This window comes from Lampetra planeri, chromosome 37 (assembly GCF_965212315.1).
Source record: "Lampetra planeri chromosome 37, kcLamPlan1.2.h2, whole genome shotgun sequence".
In the NCBI taxonomy this organism is placed as follows: domain Eukaryota; kingdom Metazoa; phylum Chordata; class Hyperoartia; order Petromyzontiformes; family Petromyzontidae; genus Lampetra; species Lampetra planeri.
In genome coordinates, this window is record NC_136143.1 from 1,105,480 (window position 1) to 1,126,993 (window position 21,514).

Genomic DNA, 21,514 nt, shown 5'->3' on the forward strand with positions numbered 1-21,514 from the left:
TCACGGGACTGACCCAGGTGTTAAAGGGATGACTGAGATAACTGGCAGATGCACCACCCGTGCTGCCCACCGTGCCACCTAAAACACAACGCGAACATGAACACAATCGTAGTTTGTGTAGCAGTCATTCTTTATTCAGTTTCAACCTGATTGCAGTTAAAACATGTTTTTACATATATTTAAATAAGTACGAACTCAACTCTGGTTGCTGACCTTTCTAAATGTTCACAACACGTTTTCGTGATGTTGAAAATTGGTGCTGACAACGCACGCGCAAAATTAACATTTTCAAACTTGGCAATTTAGAGTAATGTTTAGTACTTGGGAGTTTGTTGTCATTAAAACACTTGAGCTACGCATTGAATTTAAGATTCACATGGGCCACTACTTTCTCTTTCAGGAACGCGAGATTTACCACGGACCATTAGCTGTGGGGGCAGAGCTGTTGTCCTTCCCCCGCACTTCCGATTAGCACGGTTGGCTACGTACGGTGCGAAAGAAGTTCTACATACGCTGCAACCACAGCTTCCAGTCGCCGGCTTCAGGAATAACAACAGCAGCAGCCACAGCCGCCGCTCGACAACTGTGGCTGCAGCAACATTCAAGGGGCACAGCCGTCTCTGAGTTGTGCTGATCTATCACACGGAGTGCGGACGGTAACCACCACAAAACCTGCATTTCAATCAATCATTCTCTTGACTACATTCATAAAGATCGCCGCAATGTTTGAGGTCATTTAGCCGCTCGGAGTCCAAGGCCAGCAGCAACACCGCCGCTTGAGCCAGACATGGCAGTGGTGGCACGGGCGCACATCACAGAGACTCTACATATCCGTCAATAGCTGTGTAAGGGAGGGGCTAGAAGTAAACGCACAAGAGACACCGTTTCACCTTTTCCATGCAGAAGAGCCATCGCCTCCAATGTCGCCCTCCAACGCCGTTACCCTCAGGGCCACGGTGGACTATCTGTGAAATATTGGACAGCTGTGGAAAAAGAGCTTCATAGCTCATCGGATTTCTCCAGGAATAAATAAATATCCTGATCCTGACTCGAGTTGTGGGTCGGCCACGTGGTAGGCTCGAGTATGAATGCTCTGCTGTTGCTGCTGTTGCTACTGTTGTTGCTGCTGCTGTTGCCAGCTGTGCCTCCAGCCTCTCAGGCCGACCGACACGTGCCCCACCGTGCTCCCACGCCACAGTCGGTCGCCAATCGTTCCCATAATCCCCGCGTCCCCGTCGCCTCCAACGACTCAACCAACTCCGTCACGAGTCAGAGTTTGCGATTTTCATTCGAGAGCCAACGAGGTGCGTTGTTTTGTGTTGGTTGTAACGGCGGTCAACGTTACGGCGGCCTCCGGTGTCTGCAAGGGTCACGTGAACCCCTTGCCGTAGAACACCTTCGACGCACGTTGCAAATCCGACACAATCCGTCGATTGGAATCATCGCTCGACCCCGAGCTGGGCACAGCTGCTCGCTCTTTAAACTTCCTGAGAGAGCCCAGGCCACTCACAAATACCAGGCGACAACGCGATCAACATGGACATACGTTGCACTGTTGTAAAGTGAACGGAGGTTTTACACTTTGAACCCACTTCTCGGACGAAAGTCATGCGCATTTCGTTGGAAATTCACTGAACTATTTTAACTGCTATATATTTTAATTGTACCCGGTAAGGCCCACTGAGCTATATCGGTGTTTTCAGAAGCGAACTGGCCACAAATAATAGTTCATTGGCTTATTAAGTGGACATTTATAGCAGTCAAATATATTCTAAACGCATGTTGATTCTAAATGTGGAGGGAAAACCCTGAGGCTCCGGAGAAATATCCACGTGGCCACGAGGAGAACACGTAAACTCCAAATGTACAGCAGGCCTCAGGGTCGGCATTGAACCCACAACCTCCTGTAGACCAGGTGAGGTCGTTAACATCTCGCCACCGTGGCGCCAATAAACTGAAAAGTGGAAGAGTAGGCCAAAAACACCCGCTAAAGCTCCTACTGTAATGCAGACCCTTCCGCTAGCGGTCGCGTGAGTGCAATTGCAAGGTTGCACCTTTACCTGTGAACTTCAACACAGATATCGCGTGTTCATACGTCACGATCTACGGAGCGGTAGCGTGACGTCACAATAGAACATCACCGCGTCACGTTCCGCTCCACCACCTGGACGAAACATCCTCAAAAACGTCGTGCTCGACAAATGCACAGGACCATTATTGTACAGCAAGTAAAACCGTGTGCATATGCCTATCATTGCTTGGGAGAAATGCTCTGCGTTGCTGGTAAGATGTTTCAGTCGTGTGGAGCGCGCGCATTACCCCCCCCCCCTGCCACCACCTCACGCTTTACATGATGAGACAAGCGGGGGGGGGGCGGGTCTTGGATCGCGCGACACAAGCCCGGTGGCTTTGACATTCCTCCAGCTTGGAAGTGATCGCGCGCGTTGATATCAAAACGTCCGGTAGCAAAGTTGGTGGCCAGGGAGGCTCACCATGAATCTCTGAGGGGCACTGCTGAGATCCTGAGTTATAATCCGAGCGACAGCCACCCGTAATTGAACCATCTTCCCAAACGTTGATAATTTGACGGTCTCATTTCAGCTCCCCTGGACCTCAAACCCGACAGTGCCTCAGAAAAAGGAGGCATCACCTGGCCAGATTGTCCCAGTCCTCCCAAAAACGTTTCGGTGGCCGGGAACTCGGCAGGCCAAGGCCGTTGTGAAGGTCGGTCGAGAGGGCCGACTCATCGAGGCCAATTTCAGCGTCCAGACCTGTCGGGCCGCTCAGGTGCCGCCGCTCAGGTGCCGCCGCTCAGGTGCCGCCGCTCAGGTGCCGCCGCTCAGGTGCCGCCGCTCAGGTGCCGCCGCTCGGGTGACGCTCGGGTGCCGCTCAGGTGCCGCTCAGGTGACACTCAGGTGACGCTCAGGGCCAAGGACGAGAGCTGAGAACGGACGTCCTCGCGTCGGCCTCGAGGCCCGGGCACTGGTCCCCCCCGAGGAGCCCAAGATCAGAACTGAAGCTCGAGGTGTTGGTGTCTCCGCGCCTCAGGGAGCGCTGATCTCTCCTCCTCTCTTCGCAATCAGCGGCGCGGACACCCACATGCGTCCGGCCCGTAGCTCACAAACCCGCACTGACCAGCGTCCTGAACTATTTCAACTATTTTTATTTTATTTTACCAGATAAGGCTCACCGAACGATGTAGCTCTTTTCCAGAAGTGGATTATCACGCGGAAATTTATAGCAGCCAAATACTCTAAATGAGTTTATCTCGAGGACCCGGAGAAAAATCCACGCGACCATGGAGAGAACGCGCAAACTCCTAATATACAGGAGGCGTCAGGGTCAGAATCGAACCCACAACCTCCTGTATACCAGGCGAGGTAGTTAACATCTCGTGGCGCCCACGGCTAAGAGACACCCACAACGTTTTAAACATTCCTGCGTTTTTTTCGCCTGTCAATCTACGGAGGGATCGTTCGCCAGGACACCCCCAATTCCCAATGCGGTTGCGTCCCTGGCCCCGAGCCAACAGTGGAAATTCTACATTCTCGTGGCGGGGACACAGCAACAACGAATTTAAATATCGGCTTGATTCACCAATGTGCAGGGAATCCACCACCGGCCGCTGGCTTGCAGAGACGAGGGCTTCTGCCAGTAACTTCACAGGCTCCGTGGCGCCATCTCTGCAGGCCACCTCCGGACATTGCAACGCGATGCTCTGCGCGATCAGACGGGAAGTTCTTCTGGTTTCTACTCGAAACTGCGTTTGCGCAAGCGCGATAATTGACCGCGGCAAATAAAAAACGAAGGATGGGCGACAGCGCAGCGAGCGAGCGGACTCGGCCACCTCGCCCACGGGGGGGGGGGGGGGGGGCTCCTGCCGGCCGCTTCGTCGCCCGTCGACAGCCACAAGCAGCACCCCCCCGCCCGCTCCCGTCAGCGCGGCTCATCGGCCGTGTGGACCCAAGAGCTCCGACGTTTCAGGAATAACCCTGGTGTAACCGGTAAGCAGACACCGCGAGCATTCCGTTTGATGCCTTGCACTTTATTCAAACGAATGAATGACGCTCGTAGACCGCCGTCACGACGAGTGGCCCCAGCCCATTCAGACTGCGCACCACAAACCAAGACTCCTGGCGCGTTGACGGACAGCCGTTTTGTGAACGGAGCTTGTCAACTTCTCCCGAAGTGCGACTGTGTTCGGCTGGATATATAAATAAAGCACATGGTGTGTACCGAGATACGTCGTGCCCACAACGACCACTCTTACTAACTCGATCTCAAAGATACTTTTCTAACTTTTAAATACTTTTTGAACTAGATTACTCTGTTATTTGGCTTTGCTTCGGCTCTCATCCAACGTGAGCAGCACATTCAAAACGCAGCCGCAAGAGGACTCACTCACTCATCGTGCCTGGAAGCGTCAACATGACAACGCACTTGACGAACCCTCTCCACTGGCACCCTGCTCAGTTCAGAATCACCTTCAAGAGCGCACTCGCCGTTTGCAAAATGATTCACGGGCCCACCCTCTCCCCTCCGATTTCAGTTGACTCCCTTCCCCGGGTTCTCCGTTCATTATAGATTTGAAATTTTCGTGACTGCAAGGATCCATACTCTTTGTTTCTTTCGGTAAAGTCACGTAGGTAAAAATAAAATAAAAACTCAATTAAATCACGACGTTTCGGAGGCAACACAAGTCTGATGATGGAGGCTTGTGTTGCCTCCGAAACGTCGTGATTTAATTTAGTTTTCATTTTTATTTTATTTTCTCCGTTCATCTTCGTCAGATCTGTTCTCCACCCTAAAACACCACTCGAACGCATTGGGTGAGCGAGCCTTCTCAGGCGCAGCCCCTACAGTCTGGAAAACCCTCCCACCACTCCACACCCGACAAATCGACTCCATCACAGGATCATTCAACTCCGAACTGGAGGCCCTTTTTTTTATTCATCCGGGGCATACGCTGAAAAATCGGTAATCGCTTTGTGGACATTTGAGAGATTGGAATGAATGAGCCGTAACCTCCTGTGAGGGGTTCCTGGCTTGGTTGGGAAGTTGGGACTCTCGTCTGGGATGTGGTCGTAGTCGCAGACCTCGTGGACTCAATTCTCTATTGTTGATCACTTAATTGTTGTTCGTGTTGCTTTTGTTTTGGTGCCACTCCTTTATTCGTTTTTTTAAATTTCCTTGTAGTGTTTTCATTTGCTTGTTAGTGGCTGTACGTGGGATTTGGTCCTCATATAATTAATGTACAGCGTTATGGGATGCTTTTAGCACGAATGACGCTGTGTAAAATGAAAGCGTTATTTTTCTATTCAATTTCAAGACAAATCCACGTTCACAGCGTGCGCATATATTGCAAAACACTGCTCTGCCCCACAGAGCAGTGGAGGGGAACGCAAGGCCCCTGCAAGGCCCCCCGCGTAAGGCGCCCAACAAGGCCCTCCAACCGTCGATTTATACCATGCGGACCGCGGCCACATAGGGCCGACCGCTTCCAAACACAGCCTGCCAACGATATTTTTCCGTCACCGCAATCATTTCAGCCGTGCTAATCTGTCACCAGAAGGGGGGGGGTATTTTTGGACTGGCACTATGAGCATTCCCAGTCTCTGGATGTCACTGCAGGGGGCCTTCCTTGCAGTGACGGACGCGACCGAGGTGTGGCGTGTCTCGTTGTGTGGCTCCCTGCCAGAAGGGGTCTCTGAAGGTCCGATCAGCCCCTGGAGCAGGCGGCTCCCCAACCTTTTGGCGCGTTTTGATGAACGCGTTCACAATCACTGGGAGGCCGATTAAAACAAATTCCATCAACTCCACGGGGAAATTAAAATACAACGAACAAAAGTGTAGAGACCACAAGAAGCACGCGTCGCGTAGCTTGTTGAAGCACCGTCGGCTGTATGCTGGAATTCTATTGGACTGCTTTTCCACTGTACAACCAAGCCGTACCGAGCCGGCCCCAGCTTGGGGAAGCCCCACGTTGTTTTTCCACTGCGGAACCCCGAGCCATGCCGCCGATGGCCACGCGCGCACAATGTCTCAACGCAGGTCGACGATGCGGTCACACCGCGTCCGAGTTCCGTACCGAATTACCTCACAGGCACTAAGTGTCATCAACCTCCATCCCTGGCCCTGCTTGGCCCCGAGCCAGATTGCGACGTCGGGTGAGGCCGGGGTGTCAGGGTTTTTGTTTCCGGCACGACAGGGAAAATAGCCAGTGGAAACCAACCCGTGGTATCATGCCGTCTCGGTTTGGATGTGTCAGTGGAAAGGGCGTATTCAATCTCCCGCTGTTTGTGGTTTTAAAATTTGAGAATACTGCAAGAACAATAATATATCAAAACATCTCCTTCATTGCAACTACAATTGGGAGCGTGTTAACTAACCTTTCACATTATCTGCTTTGTTGAGATGTTGTCAAATGTTCTAAATCCATTGCATCAGTTCGGTGAAGCCACGATAGCGGATGATAGAAAGGCCAACTTCTGAATTCTAAATCAAACTGCGACATACCACACATAATAAACGCTCGTGGGTTTACGCCAAACAATATGGTTTCATGCTACGATTTTAATGTAAAAAAAATAGTCAAACATCTCAAGCTAAAGGTATTCCTGGAAGCAGTTTCGACTCCGTGAAGATTCTCTCATGGCTAAAGGTTGCAATGTTTAGTGGTGGCCGAATTGGACATCGCGACGGCTACAATCTGCATGGCTACTACAGTCGACCCTATCGTTATTACGCTTTGCTTTAATGTCCGCGATAAAACTAAATAACCCAACATTTTATTCCATTTGTTTCTCTTGGAAGTCCTTTGACACACACCGTGGTCGAGGACAAAAAAAAAAGCGCAGCCCTGCAATTTCCTGCTCACGCCACCGCTTGTGGAAGGAGCCCCCACGAGGGGGAGATGGAATCAAACCGGTAGCCTGTGGATCGCATATCCAGCGCGCTGGCTCGCCTTCACGCCGCCGGCATCGTGTTGTTGTTGTTGTACCTTTCTCACCCCGTGCCCCTCCTGGGCACCTGTGGAATAAGAGTTCTCAGAGCTCATCGGATTCTTCCAGCCGAAATAAAGATTCCGATTCTGAACATCGCACACCGGGTTGGGGGACCTCCACGAGGAGGCGTTGAACCATCGTACGACGCAACGTCTAAAACACACACCCCTCGAGTCATACTTCCGCGGCGGATTGCACGAGCTCAAGAGATGGAACCCTCGGCACAAACTGCCCAACACGTATACGAAGAAATAATCCCCCTTGTTCAAAAGCGCGCGACGTGTTCATTCCAGCTGCGACACGGCATTGTAGAAAAACGATGCAAAAAGGGGGGAAAAACGAATGTTCGCGCGGTGTAGAAAAATAACCGCGGTCAGACTCCCAAAAGCACCACCCCGGCCGCATGGACGCGCGGCCGCACGCACGGCGAGTCGTCGAGCGGCGCAGGCGGTGCGGCTGCACCAGCGCCCACTGGATGGAGGTGGGGCTCCGCGATGCGCCCCACGCGCCAGGCCCCCCCCCTCCACCCCCGAGCCAATCGTGCCGCGCTGCGATCCGTGGAAACGGCGGTGGGGTTACCTCCGACGGCCGCGTTTTGTTTCTCCGCGGCCAATCACAAGAAAAGTTTTTACCGACACCCAGCGGCCCTGCAAAACCCAGCGGGGGCGAGTGCAGCCCTCTTGTCAATTCACCGTTGCATGGGCCGCGGAGACTGTCTGGCCGTACTTCCGCCACTTTGGTCGGTGCGGGTTGATGACGGCGGATAGCGCAGACGTTGCCGGAGCAGCAGCGCAGAAGAGCAGCGCAGCAATGGATTTTGCTGCGCTGCTCTTTGCTGCTGACCACGTAGACTGACAGCAGCAGCTACAGCGGCAGCAGCTGCTACAGCGGCAGCAGCTAGTGGCAGCTACAGCAGCCATAGTGGCAGCTACAGCAGCAGTTACAGCAGCTACAGCAGCTACAGTGGCAGCAGCTAGTGGCAGCTACAGCAGTTACAGCAGCAGCAGTGGCAGCAGCTACAGCTGCAGCAGCCGCCGCTGCCCGTGCAATCATGGCCGTCGCCCACACAAACACACCGTCCGGGCTCTACCCTACTTAGCTTCCGAGTTCTGATGACAACGGGGGGGGGGGGGGGGCGGGGCGTTCTGAGTTATTTAGTCGACAAGCAAATAAATAAACCGCCCTGACCGCACGCCGTTGGTTGCTGGTAACCGGGAGTCTAGTGCATCAACACAACAACAAAGTACAAATTGGTTGTTTTCGTTTTTTTGCTTTTAAAAAGGCGGACCAAGGGAGCACCGTGTGTCAGGAGGGGCAGGTCATGTCGCTGGCGCGCAGCAGGTCGGGCACGACACCCCAGTGCAGGTGCAGGATGCTGAGCACCACCATGACGTGCATGATCTGGTGAGAGTTGAACCAGTAGTCAAATTGCCCGGGCAGCCAGCGCTCCGGCACGCGGCTCACGTTGATGGCGCCGCCAGCCAACGCCATGAGGTCCATGAGCACGTAGTGACGCAGGGACGGGTCGGCCACGGCGGCGCTGGCGGTGGCGCCGGCATCGCGGGACGACGCCAGCCCGGCCACCGCTGGACCACGTGCGAGACAGAGACACACAGAGAGACAGACAGAGACACAGAAAGAGATATAAACAGAGACAAAGAGAGAGCACACATTAACAGGCGCTTACACGTCAAGGCCCACTGAGCTCTATAGCACGTTTTCAGAAGCGACCTGGCGACCGCAAATGATAGCCCAACCAAGTGGTTCATCGTCGTGTGGAAATTTATAGCAGCCAAAATACTCTAAACGCGTGATGTTGATTCTAAATGGAGGGAAAAACCGCAGGACCCGGAGAAAAATCCACGCGACCATGGGGAGAACGTGCAAACTACAAACATACAATAGGTGTGTGAGGGTCGAGATCGAACCCACAACTTCCTGTATACCGGGCGAGGTAGTTAACATCTCGTCATCTCGTAGCCACCGTGGCACCCCAATCACCCGGTATATGCCCGGTCCCATCAGAGCGAGAAGCTAAGCGAGGGTTTGAGCCAGGACAGTGCTGGATGGGCGACCACCAGCACGCACCAGCGTGACGTAGGCGGGGTGATGGTCGGCAGAGGACGGCGCAGTTGGGACATGCTGCTGTGCGGCACGTCCGCACTTCCACGTGCAAGCTCCGCAAGCCTTCGCCAACCCAAATTGACCAGCGTGGTGAAGTATGGTCATATAGCCAGTGGCCCTCATCCAGCATTGAACTGACAAAAGGGCCAATGCTGCGCACACATTCAAGCAAACACAGCCGCTTTATATGGAACCAGTTACGCTTTCCCAGCATATGTTTTGTCCTCGTAGGTATTTAATTAGCGATCAGGACGCTCACACGGTGGATCCATGGGCCCCGATGAGACATCCAAGCTCGCGTAGCGGATCTGCTGAGGAGGGGGCGACTCGCGCGACAGGGCCGGGATGCCAAGGGGGGCTCCCCCCCTTTACGTCAACAAGCTTTGAGGCAAACCTTTCATCGGGTTTTGTCCGGTTTTCAATGCGTGTAAATCCCTCTCGCGGCAAAACACAACTTCACGTTCGAGTTTGTTCACTCTGAAGACGCACGAACTAGCGAGCTCGTGGGTAAACGCTTTTGACACGAACGTCAAAAGCGCTCCGGCCGAAGGGCGCTCCTCAACGTGAAGTGCACCTCCAAGAGAGGTGGTGGCCAGGCCGGCCCAGCGGCACGTGTAGCAGGCCATGCGGAAGGCGGCCTGCCAGCCGAACGCTCGCAGGCGCGCGTTGTTGGTGGAGGCCGACACGGCCCGGTGCAGGGCGATCAGCGACAATGCCGAGTATCCCAGCATGCCGAGCGTCTGCAGCACGGGGCGGCACAGAAAGGAGCAGTAGATGATGGAGAGCGCTCCTGCAAGAGAGGAGGGCGAGGGGCACAAGGGGGACAGCATCACTCAGCCACGTAAAACAACGACAACAACCGCTGTTCAACACCCACCGAGTAAACTCAACTATTTTCAGAAGCGACCTGGCCGCAAATGATAGCATACAGGCCTCAGAGTCGGGATCGAACCCACGACCTCCTGTATACCAGGTGAGGTAGTTAACATTTCGCCACCTCTGCGGTAACATCACCATGGCTCGTGCCACGCTCGGGGCACCTTGAGGCCACGTGAAGTGTCGAAGGCTTGCTGGCAGGTGGTCACGGGACAGACCCAGGTGCCTTGGGCGGTGTTGCCATGGTGACGTGGGAACGTAAGCCAAACGGTGCGTTCAACCACATACACACACACAGTTTAGGGAGGTGCATATTTTTGCCACCGTGGATTTTCATTCTCAGAGGGCCGAAGTGGGTCGTTTATGCATCACAACCAGAGGCACGAGGAGGGACCACAGACAAGCGGCAGCACCAGCAGCCAGGCAGTGAGGAGCCGGTGCCAACAGTTGTCAAAGCTCTGCGGTCCTGTCCATATTCAGCTGCTTTCAGCCAATTAACCCTCTTCCGTTCTGAGACGTGCTGCAAGTTGCAGGGTGGGGTCCCGTTCACCGCTGAATCTCGGAACGCGCGAGCGGTTTGGCGTTAATTTGATTAAGAGAGGCGCAGCAGCGCCGTTGTTTTTAAAGACATTGTTCTGTACTCACCGCAGAGAAGCGGAGCGACACGACCGCCGCGCTCTATGATAGCCGGCGCCAAACCGTGCCGCACGCCCTCCCGCACGCCCTTGCGGGAGCCTCGGTACTGATAAAGTTAATTTCATTTAGTTTTTTTTCCGGTTCACGGACATCACCGGAACGGAAAAGGATTAATGAGCATTTCAGCCAACATCTGTCTAGGCCAGCGAATCAGAAAATATTTCCGCACGCAGGGACACTACATCGAGAATAACCCTCGCCACGGCCATCGGTTTAACGCCATCGGTTTAACGCGATCGCGAGCGCACCAAGTGACGTGATGGCGCAGATGCCGCACATGTCGAGGCAGAGCAGGCGCCGGTAGACGGCCGGGCCCCCCGTGTGGTTCATGAAGAGGTGGTAGAAGACGCTGCCGAGCGGCGGGCACGCGCACGCCAGGCAGTGCGCGGCGGCCAGCCAGGGTGTGTGCAGCCGGCCCCAGGGCAGCGACGGCGGCAGCACCAGCAGGAACCACAGCAGGGGCAGGCCTGCGCCGCCCGGCCGCGGCACGGAGACGGGGTGGGGGTGGGGGGGGAGACGCATCAAGTTGAAACAATGGGGGCGAGTTTCTCCAAAACATTTTAGATAATTTAGAGGTTACCCAGCGCTCCACATCAAAAGGCAGCAGCAGCCAGGCAGTGAGGGGCTGGCATCAACAGTTGGCCAAGCTCTGTGGGCCTCTCTATATTAAGCTGTTTTCAGCCACGGGGAGGGGGTGGGGTGGTCGAGACGAGGAAATTCTACCAGGCAAGGCGCCACCGAGCTACGTAGCTCTTTCACAGAAGCGACCTGGCCACACAATGATGGCTCAACGAGGTGACGACTTATTGTCGTGTGGACATTGATGGCAGCCAAACTACTCCTATTAAGGTAACGGCGGGATCAGGAACGAGACGTCGTCGTGGCGCAAACCGCCGATGCCACTCGCCACCGACGCGCCCCACCACCCTCCGCCCGATCCCGTGGCCACGGTGCCTTGACGACCTCCAAGCCCTGCCCTGATCAGCATCCTGTTGGCCACCGGACTCGTGGAGACCACTCCGATGCCTCTCACGGCCTCCGTTCACCTTGCTCACACGTCCCACGTATTGTACGTTGAACTTCTTTTTCACCGTACGTAGCCAACCGTACTAATTGCAGGTGCCGGGTAAAGGACAAACTAAATGCAAAAATCAGTTTTCAATCTCGACTGAAGAGCATAGCTCCAGTGGCTTCCTATCACAAGAGCGTTCCAGATGGCCGCAGAAGCGCATCCGAAAGTGCGCAATGTGGTCTTTCTTCGATGGCTAGCCAAAAGCCGCTGTGAGGATGACCGGAGTTTGCGCGATGGTTTACGCTCCTTACACAACCATTTTTTGCCTGCTCATGCCTAAAAAAACTTGCCCTGCAATGTTCCCTTTAAGACTTCCGCGTTGAATTTCCTCTCTCGCCAAAAATCCCCAGCATTCGTCTCAGACAACAGAGCTAAAATGCCGGCAACTCCTCTTGGAGCTGCTGAGTTAGCGTCCAGCTCTCCAATCCATCAAACACCTGTGGACGGTCAACCAATCTCCAAGCGTGCGTCATGGCTCCAGGTGGTTTAATCAGCGAGGCCGGCTCACAGCCAGAATGCTGTCGCCTATCGGGCACCAGGATATGGTGATACTGTGGTACATGGCACGGTATGAGCGCCACGCTCATCGTATCGCCGTCTTGCAAGTTATCATTCTATCGTGACTATTGCGTTTGATTTCGGAAAAATACAAAGGAAGCAAAGCGCTCGATCAATCCTTGTTAAGTAACACAAAGCATTTCCCGCAAGATGGCATGGCGGTTCATGACGTCATCGTTTCTGTAAAGTAAACGCATTATCCCGGTGAGGCCGCTGCGATGGCAGTGGTGCACGTCAACAAGAAAATCTCCGCACATTCGTCAACAATGTGTGGCATTAAAAGTAAAAAAATATATAAAGCTGACGTTCCGGGCGATGGTCATTCTGCTCAGCACAGAGAGGCCAGGAATAGAGTGGTCATTATTTTTGCTTAATGAGGTGCCTTGTGTGTAACAGGCAGCACGCACGTGACGAGTGTAATGTATCGGCAGGCTGCAGAGACGACAGTGTCGTGTGAACAGCTGTCGCAGGACACTTTCAGTAATCTCCATTCAGAATCAGAATCTGTATTTATCCTGGAGGAATCCAATGAGCCACGAAGCTCTTTTTCACAGATGTCCAGTTGGAGTGGGTCAGAACGATACAACAACAAACAATGGCAATATTCACATCGGCGGTAAAACAGAGCGAGGAAAACAAAATACAATGAAAAACTAAATCTAAATGAGAATGACAAAGTTAGGAAAAACTTTTGCACGTTCACTGCCACTGGAATATATCGTGGTAGTTTCCCCCCAAGTGGAGCCGTGCAGGAGTGGCGTGCAACTGCTACGCAGCGCATGCGGCACAGAGGGGCCCTGTGTGGCCATCGCCACGCACGCTGTGGGGAACATTTCTATTCCGACGGGAAACAGTGACGACCTCGGGAGGAGGTAGACGAGGGGGAGGGAGGGGAGGGAGGGGTAGAAGGTGGTGGTGGTGGCGGCTCAGGGGTCAGAGCGTTGAGCCGACACTGCTGAGATCGTGGTTTCAAATCCGGGTTGTTTAAACAGTAATCTGTAAACCAGTAACAGTGTTCAGAATCGGTATTCGGTAACGGTTTAAAGTGGAATGTTGACTGGCACTTGCATACGACGCGGCGGACCGAGTGACCCGTGCGGTACATTTGCCCTCGTTTCCCGGTAAAAAGGCAAAGCTGCGGCCCTGCAATCGCATGCTTTCCCCGACCGCCACTGCTGAGGGAAGGGCCTCCACTGTAGGAAGCTCTAAAAAGAGTATTTGGTCTACTCTTTCACGCCTTGGAAGCGGTGGGCGTACCACGCCACACTCGACTTTGCCAATCGACGAACCGCTGGCAGCGTGCAAGTGAAATGTACGGTCGACAGAGCGAGGCACCACAGGAGCACCGTGACCGCTGGCGGTTTGCGACAGAGAGAAGCCAGAAGGCTCCTTGTGTGTCACAGGCAGTGCACAGCGGCGTGACACTGCTGAAAGTGGCACTGCTGAAAGTGGCACTGCTGAAAGTGGCACTGCTGAAAGTGGCACTCCGTGGCGACCCGGTGAGCGACACCGCGGGCGCGTCGCAGCAGAGTTGGCGCCGGCTCCAGCAGCGCCGCCCGCCTCTGCGCCCCTTCGCTCGCTCGGCTCCGACGCCTGCGGCACCACGGCACTATCCGCTGTACCCCATTGCCATTAGCAGTTCCACGGTGATATTCCAGCCCCTTACTTGAAGCCTGTATGTTGTATGAATGTACGTTGAGCTTCTTTAGCACCGTACCGTAGCCAACCGTGCTAATCACGGGTGTGGGGGAAGGACAACAAACCAGACACCTCGCCTGGAGCACGTTCCCAACATCCCATCACCCGCACCGACCTCAAGCCCGACAAGTCGACCTCACGCTCCCCCCGCGCCGACTCCCATGCCGCCCACCGTCGTCTACCTTGAGGGGTCCGCGCTCGTCCGGCGTCACTCGCCTCGGCAGCCGGCCCGAACGGCAACCGAGGAGCGGTGTGGACTGTGCGGCACGCTGCGGAGGATCAGGGAGGACTGCCCTCTCGTGCGCACTGAAGGGAGGACCCGGGAGCCTTGAGGGCCGCACGCGCATGCGTCGTGGGGGGGGGGGGGTCACGCCGTGGCCTGCGCGGTGCGCGTGGCGCTCGCAGGCCTGGACGTGGGCCGCCGTGGAAGCCGTCTATCCAACCTGGCACCACCTCCAGGTCTTGTCGACATCTCTGTCTCTCTCACCGTGCCGCATCCGACTCTTCGACATATCTTCTCTCCGTAGAGCTTCACGCCTTGGCTTGATCGCACCTCGGAGACGTTCCTCGTTCGGCGACCGTATCGGGATGCCCCTGCACACCTCCCTCCCACTGGTGTCCTCCTCGTTGACAGCCGCTGTGTCAATCAATCCACTGGTGGACCAAGGACTCCCCACGCCGTGCGGGTCGCAAGGATTATGTTGACCATACTTCACCACAATATCAAGGGCATCATTACAGAGACGAATATCCACTGTGTAGCCTTTACCAAACCAGAGCTACATCTGACCACCTTTGTATCCCCCAACGCTGATATTTACACACTGCACCATGTACTCCTTAAAGGATAAATCGACCCAAGAGATGCCAAGAAACCGGTTAAAATATTTCGCCACCGTTATTGCTTGCGAGCGAGGTTACAGGCAACCACTGCACCACCGCTCCACGCAACACACACGCACGGCTGGGTGTCTCACCTGCTGCTGGTGGTGGTGGCTGCCATTCCGCGGTGGTGCTGCATGGTGGTGCTAGAAGAGGAGAATGACCGCTGCCAACCACAGCACGTAAATGAGCAGCATGGCCAGAATGTCGTAGTAATAGACGAGCGAGCCAGAGCTCGGCTTGCTCACGGCCTTGCGCGCGTCCATGGCCAAGCAGTGATCACCACCCCTCTACAAAACAAAGACAAAGATCCCCCGGATAGCCTTTTACAGACTGTTGGGGCAAGTGCTGTTAGCGAATAGCAGCTATGAAGGCCGGCACAGCACACGAAGGGGGTGGGTGGCCAGCAACCAGGCCCGGCCGCCTTTGTCTCTCCATAGCGGCGATGCTTACACACCGCACCAGGCACTCATTTGAGGCCGAGTCGACCTAGGGGAGGCCCAGGACCGGTTCAGATAATCGTCACTGGTGTCGGCTGGGAATAGAACTCGGGTGGCCGGGGTCGTAGCGGAGCGAGCTAACGACTCTACCCTAACGCTCTAAACGTGCGCACACACACTCGAGACCCCAAAGATTCCTGCGTAAGGCGAGGCACCCGAAACGTCCAGAACCTGCCTTTACTCACAGTGACAGTGCAGAGGACTTCCACCCACCCACGCAATAAGAGGTAAAGGTGCAGCCCTGCAATGACTTGCTCATTCCACTGCTGGTGGAAGGGCCTCCACTGGATGGAGCTCTATGGAGCTCCACTACCTTGAGGCTAGTTTGGCCTACTCCTCCAAACTGCAACCAAATCCTTGCTGATATAAGCCGGTCGGCCGAAACGTTGAGCTATTTCTTTTTACTCCGCTACAGCAAAGGGAACCCCACGACACCGAACGGCTTCCTGAAGGCCGCACTGGTGGACCCAAGCCGTCAGCTGTTCAGCCCAAGACATCGCGCGGCTGAAGGCCAATCGGCCCAAACGCCGAGAGCCGAGAGACCGTCTTCACGGCGTCTTCCGTCAACTCCCATGCGCGCCTGCCCCAATACAAACACAAAACACCACGCTCAGCCGTGTCCACACACGTAGCAGCAGCAGCAGTTCTGTGTGATGTCCACTCGCCTGCCCGCTTGCTAGGCACAGGAATCTTGCCTCGCCTTCCCGTCAATGCACAACCGCGAGCCAGCGGGATTGATGATCGAGACCGCTGGCGGACAGGGTGGGACCACGCAGACGTCCGGGATAATCATGATAATCGCCTCGTGTCAGACTCAAACATCACAAAGCCTCCTGGCCTCCACATCCCTCGAAGACACTTGGTGGTGTAACCATCAGCCCCATCAGAACGTCAGCAGCCCGATGCTGCTCCTTCATCAGTGGACAATCACAGCCAAGCCACAGCAGTGCCACTGTGGCCATGCGACTCATACGATAAGACAATTGTCTCAAGATGTCTCGGACCCTCTCGTTGCAGCGCGTATCCAAGGCTGTGTCTGGAAGGTGCCCAACCCGTAGCACGCGGTGACACGTGGAGTCAACCCGCGGTATCGTGAAGCACAGCCCCACGAGTTACTACCACAGGCTATGATGGCCACCACGTGTGAGCCCAATGTCTCAACCATGAGCCAACAGCACGAGCAGTGAACACAACATCTCACGCACTACGAGTTTACACAATCTCAACAGAGTTTACACAATATCCACGAGTTCCACCTCGTCCACCACGGGGAGAGGCTTCCACCTCGTCCACCACGGGGAGAGGCGTCCACCTCGTCCACCACGGGTCCGCGCTCACCGCTCGCTCCGCGCCGCCTCCCCCCTTAGAGACCTCTCAGCGCTCCCCAACAGACGACAGCGGACGAGGCGAGCGAGGCGGAGTGAGCGAGCGAGGGGAGAGCGCGAGAGGAGAGAGCAAAGGGGAGGGAGCGAGGGGAGAGTCTGAGTGAGCGAGCGAGAGGAGAGCGCTGACGGGAGAGAGCGATGGGAGAGCGCTGAGGGGCGAGGGGAGAAAGCGGCTCCGAAGGAGAGGCCCGGAGACAGCGGGGCCAGGGAGCCGGGGCGTGACGTCACCACGCGGGGCGGGGGTGAGGGGCGGGGGTGAGGGGCGGGGGTGAGGGGCGGGGGTGAGGGGCGGGGGTGAGGGGCGGGGGTGAGGGGCGGGGGTGAGGGGCGGGGGTGAGGGGCGGGGGTGAGGGGCGGGGGTGAGGGGCGGGGGTGAGGGGCGGGGGTGAGGGGCGGGGGTGAGGGGCGGGGGTGAGGGGCGGGGGTGAGGGGCGGGGGTGAGGGGCGGGGGTGAGGGGCGGGGGTGAGGGGCGGGGGTGAGGGGCGGGGGTGAGGTGCTACTCGCTAACAGCCCTTGCCCGTACCGCCTCGTGCAGGTTATACTGTGCCGGGGCGTGAAGAGACAGGACGAGCTGGGAGTGGGGCTGGGGGTGTAGACGAGGTGGAGCCGGGATGAGGAGGCGGTGGCTGGGTGAGGAGGTGAGTGGAGCACGCGGGGGGGGGGGGGTAAGTGGCACTGAGTGCGCGTGGCCGGCGGTGGAGATGTTTGCTGCTAATGCTGCTAATGATGATGCTGCTGATGCTGCTGATGCTACTGCTGATGCTGCTGCTGCTGATGCTGCTGCTGATGCTGCTGCTGATGGTGATGCTGCTGATGATGCTGTTGCTGATGATGCTGCTGCTGCTGATGCTGCTGCTGATGATGCTGCTGCTGATGCTGCTGCTGCTGATGCTGCTGATGATGATGCTGATGCTGCTGCTGCTGATGCTGCTGCTGCTGATGCTCCTGATGATGATGCTGCTGCTGATGATGATGCTGCTGATGATGCTGCTGATGATGTTGGTGGTGGATGCTGATGATGCTGCTGATGATGCTGGTGGTGGATGCTGCTGATGATGATGCTGGTGGTAGTGGATGCATGGCTGTGCGAGTCGCAGGGATGTGATGCCGCTGAGATTCGCCCACGAAGAGCGGCGACACAGCTCGCGAGCCCGCAGAGCGCGACTCCTGCGGCGTCGTCAGCAGCAGCAGCATCATCATCAGCAGCAGCAGCATGCTGCACTTTGCCGCCCAGAGGTCGCCGATTCGACTCCCATCTCCCGGCGCGGCAGCGTTGTTTTATTTGATCCCTCCAGCGTCATCAACCTCGGTTGTCAATCGGCAGACCGCGTGTGGTGGGGAGGGGTAACTCCCGCCGCCTGAATAAATTTGGAGTCTGCGTGCCGATCTCACCGCGTGGTCGCGTGGATTTTTGCTCCGGGTCCTCCGGTGTTTCCCTCCACATTTAGAATCAACAACCCGCGTGTAAGAGTATTTGGCTGCTATAGATGTTCACACGACGATAAGCCACTTCGTTGAGCTATCATTTGTGGCCAGGTCGCTTCTGAAAAAACAGCACGGTGGGCCTTAGCTGCTGGTAAAATACAAAAATAATTTCGTTTATTCAAAGACATTTGTCCAGCGTGGAGCTGCCTTTGGTGGGCGGCGCTGTGCATGTTGACGATGGTCGTGGTTGGCACGCACCACTCGAGGACACTGCGCAATCCTCCGGTGCGATTCGGTCACCGAATCGCCAAGGCGATGCAACTACACCCAGCGAGGGAGGAGGCCACATCTCAAATTACCGGTCGCGACTCTCATCTCGCATTTGAATTCCAGAACTGGAATGTCCATGGTGCGCTCCACGCTGCCGACGTTGGTTGGCATCGGCCGTGGTGCGGTGCCGGTAATTCGAGAGGGGAAGGAATTGAACAAAGAGGGGGGGCCCCTACCCATTCCTCTTAAGAGCGCCCCCCCCCCCCATCAATCCACCACCAACCCTGCTACCCGAGACGGCACCCCGATTCCCCATCAGCACCAGTGGCGTCGTAACGACATCAACAGCTCAGGGGGTGCGGCAATCGACCAAGGTGGGGGGCCCCAATTTGCGGAAGCCCAAACGTGACAACTCCAATGAAAATAAAACGTGGAACGTAAACGAAAGCGTTTTCATAAACAAATTAAACGTGGTTGTCCATCGGGCCCCTAACTCTTTGGGGGGGAGGGGGCAAGGCAGCCCCTTCCCCCACGCGAATTACGCTGCTGGCCACTAGCAAGGTGGTAGATGCGTCTGTCCCACTGCCACTACCTGTGTGCGTTGACAGGAACCGGTCCTGGGCCTCCCCTAGATCGACTCCGCCTCAAATGGGCAGCCGGGAGCGGTACTGACCGCTAACCCGCCATCGTGTGCCGCACCGGCCTTCATGGGCGATTCGCTCGATATCCCAACATTTCCAAAACGGGTTAGAGGGATATCTTTGGAGATGGCTCCTGAATGAGCCTCACCACGGGGCTCGCAACAAGCCCGGGCAGGAGCTGCCGTCGACTCGAGTGGCGCAGCGCGTGAGTCACGGGCCCCTCGGGCTTGAGGAGGATTGTCCCCGGGGTAGTTGACACTCGGTGGCGTAGCTGTCGGGCAGAGAGGCGCAGGCGGTGCAAGCCCGCCAGGGCCCGCGTGGGGCAGGAGGGGGCCTAGGCTTCGTGCCAGGAAGAGGCGGTGGGGGCTGGGGGGCCGGATTGGAGATAGGTGGGGGACCCCATTAATTCCTCGCACAGGGCCCGTGATGCCAGTCGCTGTACAGTATAAAGCTGTGGGGTGAATCACAATATTTATACTGCAGGAGGAGGAATACGATGACGTATGAAGCTCTTTTTCACAGATTTCCAGCCGGGGCGGGTAAGAACGTCGCAACAACAAACAACACAAACACACGAGAGCAGTGCAAAGACAGGTGAACAAATCACCCAGAAACATCAAAATAAAACTCATCCATCCGCATCCTACAAGGCAATGCCCACTGAGGTGTGGGTCTGCCTGGCTCTATTGTTATTTGTCCTGAGGCTCGTTTACCCAGGTAAAGCCTCAGAGTCTCAAGACTCTTAATTCAGGAGGGTCCTGCCAGGTTTTCTCGGACGGGGGCGGTGATGCTGCTGCTGCTGCCATGTGCGCCGTCCCTGATGTTCGGGGCCCATGGACCGGCTGTGTGTGCAGAGCGCTCCAGCTGGGCAAGAGACGGTTGCCAAGCAACGTGAGCATCGCAACCCGCGGCCTATGCCTCTCACCTCGGGCCCCTTTTGACAATAACTCGAGCACCCGTGATACATTGATTAACTTAAATTCAACTTGTAACACGCCGCCAGAGAGTCAGGGAGAGAACCACAGACAAGCTGGGAGGCATGCAGCCGCGGCCAGGCGCCGAAACAACGCCAAAAATTGCCCAAGCTCTGCGGTTCTCTATATAGTAAGATGCTTTGAGCCAATTAACCGGAGAAAACGTGCGTGTGCGAGGGGACCCCACTCTCTCCCTGTACAGATGAAACAGATGGGGATTTGTCCGCATCTGCTGTAGCGCCTTCTCGACCCCCACGGGAAGGGAATTTCATACGACACCTTTGTGCGGTAATCCACTAACCCTTGCTGCTGCCTCGACAGCGCTGGACCGCTACGGGCAGCCACGTGTAGCAGCGTAGCAGCGCAGCCACCGCCGCCGCTGCTGCGGAGCAGTCAAGCGGCGGTAATGGGCACTAACCCTATGTCCACGTAAACCCGGATTAAGCAGTAATTCGTTTCCATGTGCGTTGGCACAATCCGGCGTCCATGAAGGACGTTAGGGGCTCAGGTGATGCTGCGATTAACGCCACCAATCCAATTAGACGAGGCGAGGCCCCATTTCCCGTGCCCTCCGTCATCAAATCCTGTCTCAGCTCGCGATCCCATCGGCCCGGCCGGGCATCGACAAAACCCGAGCGCTGTGCTGGTGTCACCACCTGTGACTAAGAGTTTAAAAAAAGAGAAGAGCTGGAACCGCCATTGCCCCATCCTCCACTGACCAGTGTGGTGAAGTATGGTCAAGCGACCCTCAAGACCGATGCGGTATGGGGTGGCCATCATCCAACAGTGGAATGACCAAGGGCTGTGTATCAGAGGTCGCAAACGGGTTTTGATTCCTTACCCGTACCCGGCCGCACCAGGGTCGCAAACGGGTACCCGTACCCGGGCGTACCCGTACCCTACACCCGTACCCAGCCGGGTACGGGTATCGGGTACCTGATTGCGACCTCTGGGATGAAGCCATGTTGCAGGCGCGGGTGGGTTGATTCTAGGAACTTGAATTGTGAGAAGAGATAAGACGTTGGGAAATGAGTGACAAACGGTTACTCACCAGTGACTCACGGCCTACCCATACCCGGCCGCACCAGGGTCGCAAACGGGTACCCGTACCCGTACCCGGCCGGGTACGGGTATCGGGTAGGGTACGGGTATCGAGTAACCGGTTGCGACCTCTGCTGTGTATGCCTTTTTATCAACGATACAACGATAACTCGGATCGTTGTGTCGTCGTCTTTTGGCCTCTGACCAAAACGCTCGGAATGGGCCCGGTGACATCAGAGCCAGAAGCTAAGCAAGGCTTTGAGAGCCCCTCCTCCAACCCGAACTGACGAGAGTGACAAACAGGCCGTGCGTGTACGTTGCCTTTAGAAACGCACAGGAGTGGAGGGTGGCAGCCTTCAGGTGGGCC

General features: G+C 56.0%; 1 protein-coding gene across 5 annotated transcripts in view; it reads right to left on the reverse strand.

The window, feature by feature from the left end:
- Positions 1–4,029: 4,029 nt before the first annotated feature.
- The window catches only part of LOC144730860 (progestin and adipoQ receptor family member 4-like), a 29,972-nt gene continuing 12,487 nt past the window's right edge, over positions 4,030–21,514 (reverse strand). For 4 of the 5 annotated variants that reach the window (XM_078611647.1, XM_078611648.1, XM_078611649.1 and 1 more), the window contains exons 3-5: positions 10,949–11,167; positions 9,703–9,918; positions 4,030–8,590 (exon numbers count right to left, since the gene is read on the reverse strand). In XM_078611647.1, the coding sequence (XP_078467773.1) occupies positions 8,310–8,590; positions 9,703–9,918; positions 10,949–11,167 (716 nt within the window). In that variant the 3' untranslated portion in view covers positions 4,030–8,309. Of the gene's footprint in view, positions 8,591–9,702; positions 9,919–10,948; positions 11,168–14,515; positions 14,992–21,514 lie in introns of those variants that run through there. The other variant, XM_078611651.1, reaches the window with a different exon arrangement.